The 5970-nt window shown below is 40.4% G+C and overlaps 1 protein-coding gene across 1 annotated transcript; it reads left to right on the forward strand.

Annotated features, from left to right (window-relative positions):
- Positions 1–1009: 1009 nt before the first annotated feature.
- Smp_031560 (bcl2-associated athanogene, putative) lies at positions 1010–4472 on the forward strand (the record flags this gene model as incomplete). The annotated part of the gene is made up of 3 exons (XM_018791822.1): positions 1010–1183; positions 1221–1317; positions 4276–4472. 3 exons carry the CDS (start codon positions 1010–1012, stop codon positions 4470–4472), a joined length of 468 nt encoding a protein of 155 aa, XP_018645045.1.
- Between the last annotated feature and the right edge of the window lie 1498 nt (positions 4473–5970).

The raw sequence follows: 5970 nt of genomic DNA on the forward strand, positions 1-5970 counted from the left end.
TAAAGCGTGTTTTTAGTCGACTTACGAGAACTTACTGGATAAACTGGTTATCTAACATTTATGATACCAAGGACGGACATGTAAGATTGTGAAGATTTATAACTTCATGTTCTCATTAGGTTTATAACGTTATAAACGCTCCTGGTCATCCTGTAAAATACCTACTAATATCTAGTCTAAACATCAGATTTTCATGAAAAACCCACTAGTAAAAAGTCCAATCTAGCAGATCAGAATTCAGGGATACCAATCACTACATAAGACCAACTAATTCTTCAAATACTTTTTTGCAGTACAATGATTCAAGTAAATGTTTCCCGACTTAGTGTCTAACGTTGATTTACTGAGACCCGTAGAAGTCTCACTTTAAAATACGTAATAGGTGAGAAACATAAATCCATTAGGATAGACAGTAAACTGGTAAGATTAAAAGCAAATGAATTACCATAGCGGTAGTACTAATTATAATAAGGAAAACAAGGAATATAGTATGATAAGAATGTCATATTTTAGAGTAGGAAGTGTAAATTATTACGACTCAAAATTTAGGAGAGGAAAAATGACTTCATCTTCACTACCTCAGCTGTTGGTGTTATCAACCATATATTTTGGTCATCACGAGAACTCCAAACAAGAAGTTCGCGCCTCCCTGAATGTATCAAACCAGAAGTGTCTTCACAGACTGATGTCGTATCTGTGTCTAGTCACCTGTTACATTTTATTCTGGTCATCTTTGAACGTCAGGGTAGAAAGTTACCGGGACCGTGCAACAGTTTTCAACCACCTCACTCGATAAAGTTTCGTCAACCTATTAGACTTTTTTTATATGATGAGATGCACCTAACCTCACCACTACTCAATCTGTATTCCCACTATCGTCATGGTTGTGTATCTTTGAAGGATTACTCCAAACTCTCCCTTACAATACCGAGTGATTTGGTTTTTAAAACCTTGTTCATTCTCCAAATATAGGTGAATTTGGAGTTTAGTGTACTCACTAAGTTCAAAAATGAATCCCAAAGAATCTCTACCTCCTGGTTGGGAAATGAGACTTGATGAGAAATCAGGGCACTTTTATTTTGTGGATCATAACACTCGGTCTACGCAATGGAACCATCCTGTAACAAATCAAGAATATTCATCTCCAATAAACGGAACGAATACATCAAATTTTTCGGAACAGGTTGGTTTCACGCAATATTAATAGTTTTCACTCTAAGAACTCGTCTGATGTATGTGGCTCTAGTTGTGAGAAAACAATCGCAGATGTAATGTCGAGGGCACGCTCACTACAGCCAACAATTGATTGTTTTAATGGTGAGTGTACTTATTTAGTACTTTACTTTTCACTTGCACATGAAGGTTCAAATTACATAAAAGTATTGTGTTAAGTGAATGTGGCATTTTTACACTTTCCACTCCATTCACTATACACTTCCATGTTGTTTATTACCGACTGACCGAGGCATTTCTGTCAGTATGCTCTTTCTAGTAACTAAATTCCTTACTTATGATCTAAGAAACATCGAGAATCACCTCCAATCACTTTCCGAACTTCCTCACTTCAATCCTTAAGTTTGTAGAAGATATAACGCGGTGGTTGTTATCGTATGTAACCAATCTCCGAAATTCGGACGATTTAGCAGAAATTGGGCGCTAAGTGTATAGAAGACATCACATTTAAAATAATTTCAGCGATTAAAATCTAAGTAAATTCAATATTTCGTTGGCCTAACTGATCCAAAGCCAAGGAAATAAACGAAGTCACGACTACAAAATCATTTAAATCTCAACTATTGAAACGATGCATCTATGTGCCTAGTCCTACGTTTTAGCTGACTGGCAACTGCTGAGTTTATTTCACATGTAATTTTTTTTACATTTAATTATTGTTTTAATAATGTATATCCTCGACCGTTGCTGCTACCTCGACGTGGTGGTCGGGCTTGCCTATCGTGATGAAGCAATCGAGCTACGCTGGCTGGAACAATCGTTCCTCGAGGTCCTACCATGCCAGACAGGTCGGTTGAAGAGCGGTAAGACTAAAAGCAGCAATCCCGAGGTCCGAAGGCGAAGTCGTACTGCCGACTGTACAGAGGTGTGACGGCAGTAAGGTGTTTCCTTCAGACAACCAGCATGACAGCGATGCTGCCTTCCCACAAGGAGGGGTGGGGTTAGAAAAGGTCGACCCTAAAAATACACACCTCGCCTTATCCCACGGATTTCCGTCTCCGGCGGTAAGGCCCTTTGAAGAACGGAGCTAACACGTCAAAAATCCCCCACAAAAAGGCCGTGCGTGACCGACCTCAAGCAGTTGTCCCTTGGGCACTGCGGTCACGCTCCCAGGTCGTTAAGACCAACACTAATCTAACTTCTTTTTCAGGTCCCTCAAGAAATACCCTTCCACGGTGTGGGCAGCCGGGAAGTGATATTAGCCCTCATACCCGTAACTGCACACGACACCAAGTTGGTCACTTCAAATCCTTCAATAATGTATATCCACTTGGGTTAACTGACTAAGTGATATGAGTTGGTAATTGTAACTCATGACTGAAGACGTTGGACGATAACATTGAAAGGCGGTTACAATTATATGTTTTCATTAACTCTTTATTTCCTAGATTCCGAACTTAGTTCTAATTCTAAAGATGCCACAAATATTCAGGGTTTGATAATACTTTTGTCTGTAACACCTTTATATTGATAGGATACCAACCTAGTCAAATTAGAAGTCAAGAATGTATGAGTTTGAATATATATTTGGAAGGTCCTCCGACTCTAATTGAAGTTCAAAAAGCCATAGGTAATCTAAAACGAGGAAGAGCAGATGGATTAGCCCCAGAGGTCTTTAAGGATAGTCGTCCAGTTTTAGCGTTTAGATTGACTAATATATTAGCTAAAATCTGGGAGTTGGACGTAATCCCATCTGACTGATCGCAATCACTAATTGTCCCAATATATAAGAAGGAGTCAAAATCATCCTGTAATAACCATAGAGGGATTAGTTTGACTAATATAGCATCTAAAATACTAGCCTCAATAATTATCGGGCGCTTAACTAAGACTCGTGGCCACGCGTATACAGCCTCTACCAGGGAAGTCCTACTCACTGCCTTCTCGTGGCATTACGGTTGTTTACGAAATTGAGAGGACGAAAAGCGAATGTCCAGCTCTTTAACCGGGTTGGTGGACACGGAAAGTCCACCTAGGAGAGTTGGAAAATCCTGATTCCAAACCAATGGTGCACATGGGCTCCAGTATCCTGAAGGAACAAATGGCGTATGAACCTGTTGTTGGTCACCGGCTACCATGGGACTGCATCTCCTCACGATAATCCTGGCAGCGACATTCCATTGCCCCCAAATGCCCTGGTACAGCCGAGAGAGTGGAGAGTCTGCCCTCCCCCTCGAAATGCTCTCATATGGCCACGCGAATAGCGAATATATAGCCTCTGCCAGGGAAGTCCTACTCACTGCCTTCTCGTGGCGGGGTTGTTCTTCACAAAAGTGAGGGGACGAAAAGCGAATGTCCGGCGCTTTAACCGGGTTGGTGGATGTGGAGGATCCACCTAGGGGAGTTGGAAAACCCTGATTCCAAACCAATGGTGCACATGGGCTCCAGTATCCTGAGAGAACAAATGGCGTACGAATCAATCATTGATCACCGGCTACCATGGGACTGCATCTCCTCACGATGCTCCACTGCCTTGTGGACTAGACCTTTAGGTCAAAGGCTCCGGCTGTGGCCCCCTAAGAAAACCACTTGCTTCAGTCTGGGCACCTGGGCAGTATCACAGCCCTCACACAAATCGAATGAGATTTGTGAGGCGCATATTTATCTAGTGCTTTTTTGTACCAATATTTATGTGTTTAAATAAATAAATAAATAAACGATGCTCCACTGTCTTGTGGATCAGATCTTTAGGTCGAAGGCTCTGGGTGTAGTGCTCTAAGTAAGTCACCGGCTTCCGTTTTGGCACCCGGGCAGTATCACAGCCCATACACAGATCAAGTGAGTTGTGTGGCACATATGTATTCGGTGCCCCTTTGTACCAATATTTATGTGTTCAAATAATAATAATAACATGTACCATAAACTCTTAAAACATAGCGTGTCACTCAGTATCAACTATGAAAATCTGTACTTGATTATTGAGTTTAATTATTTAAAATCAATCTCTATAATACCGGACGCTTTATAGAAGTAAAATGTTACCAAACTCTTCAATATTTTTGAAGGTTTCTGCTTTTATTTATATCATTCTTTAATTTAAAGGTGCACCTCAGAGTAAAGAATATAAACATCTTATGGAAAACCTGGAACAATTAATACTAAGTTTGGATAACTTAAAAAGTGATGGAAATGAAGATGTTCGATCTATGCGGCGAGATGCTGTCAAAGAAATCCAACAATTAATAGAAATGTTAGATTATCGTTCTTTAATTTCCAGTGAAAATGATGAAAAGTCTTAGGTGAATAATATTTGGTTCAAATGTTTCGACGTTCTGAGTTATTATTACCCCAGCTACGTTTATAGTAAGTTAATACAATTTCATTTTTAGTGGGTTAACATTTTGAGAAGTATTTGGAGACATTTTTCTAAATATTTAATAGATTATTAGTATCATCATTAGATCCCGACCGTTGCTGCTACCTCGACGTGGTGGTCGGGCTTGCCTATCGTGACAAACCAATCAAGCTATACTGGCTGAAACAATCGTTCCTCAAGGTCCTACCATGCCAAGCAGGTCTCTTGAAGAGCGGTAAGACTAAAAGCAGAAAACCCAAGGTCCGAAGTCGTACTGCTGACTGTACAGAGGTGTGACAGCAGTAAGGTGTCTCCTTCAGACAATCAGCATAACAGCGATGCTGCCTTCCCACAAGGAGGGGTGGGGTTAGAAAAGGTCGACCCTAAAAATGCACACCGCCTTTATCCCACGGATATCCGTCTCCAGCGGTAAGGTCCCAACGAGTGCGGAGCTAACACAAAAAGGTCGTGTGTGACCGACCTCAAGCAGTTGTCCCTTGGGCACTGCGGTCACGCTCTCAGGTCATTGAGACCACTTCTAACCCAATTTCCTTTTCAGGTACCTCTAGAAGAACCCTTCCACGGTGTGGGCAACCGAGAAGTGATAGCTGCCATCACGCCTCTAACGGCATCATCATTAGATACTTTTAGGGTTTTAGCTACTTAATATATATAGTAGTTGATGATAAATGGTATGGCAAAATTGATAAGAGCTGGAAATGGACCAATCGAAGAAGGAAGAGTCATGTGTGATTCATATGTTTTGTATCTGCTTGATCTAGTTGAAGAAATACGACTAACCAGAAATATAGTACTCTTATCATTTAGTACTTTTGACATTCTATATTTTTCGTGTGCATATATTTCTCTGTCGATATATTAGATGTAGGTGTAGTGCCGTGCTTCGCTAATCGATTTTCTCGATAACCGTTATAATACAAATCTTAACGGTGCATAAAATCAGAAGGCGAAGAGAAGCGGCAGCTACAGTTTTATTGACACATGACGCAGGTTAGAAAATTATAAGCACATGAGTAAATATCAGCGAGCGAAACAAAAAAGGGCATGCATTGGAAATGGCGGGTAAGCCAACTCACTTTTATCAAGCGTTAATCAATATTTATATAGTCAGACAAGAATAAATGACAGACATGTGATAAATAGGATAAGACGCGTACACACACCTACGCTCATATAGAAACAGTCAGGGTTGATAAGCGAATGATTAACAAGGTCTAAACGGGACTCATGATGCACAGGTAAATTGGCTTGTCCAGAAGCTAGAATAAGGCATATGGGTTTAACATATCAACCGATGCTACATAGGGTTACAGAGTAAAGAAATGTTTGAATTCAAATACTTATCACTATTTGGTTAGGGTTATGCTTTATTCCTCCGTCTTTTTTGATATCTCAAGTTTATTATTCCCCTATTCGTTTAT

This window comes from Schistosoma mansoni, assembly GCF_000237925.1.
Source record: "Schistosoma mansoni, WGS project CABG00000000 data, chromosome 1 unplaced supercontig 0071, strain Puerto Rico, whole genome shotgun sequence".
Classification (NCBI taxonomy): domain Eukaryota; kingdom Metazoa; phylum Platyhelminthes; class Trematoda; order Strigeidida; family Schistosomatidae; genus Schistosoma; species Schistosoma mansoni.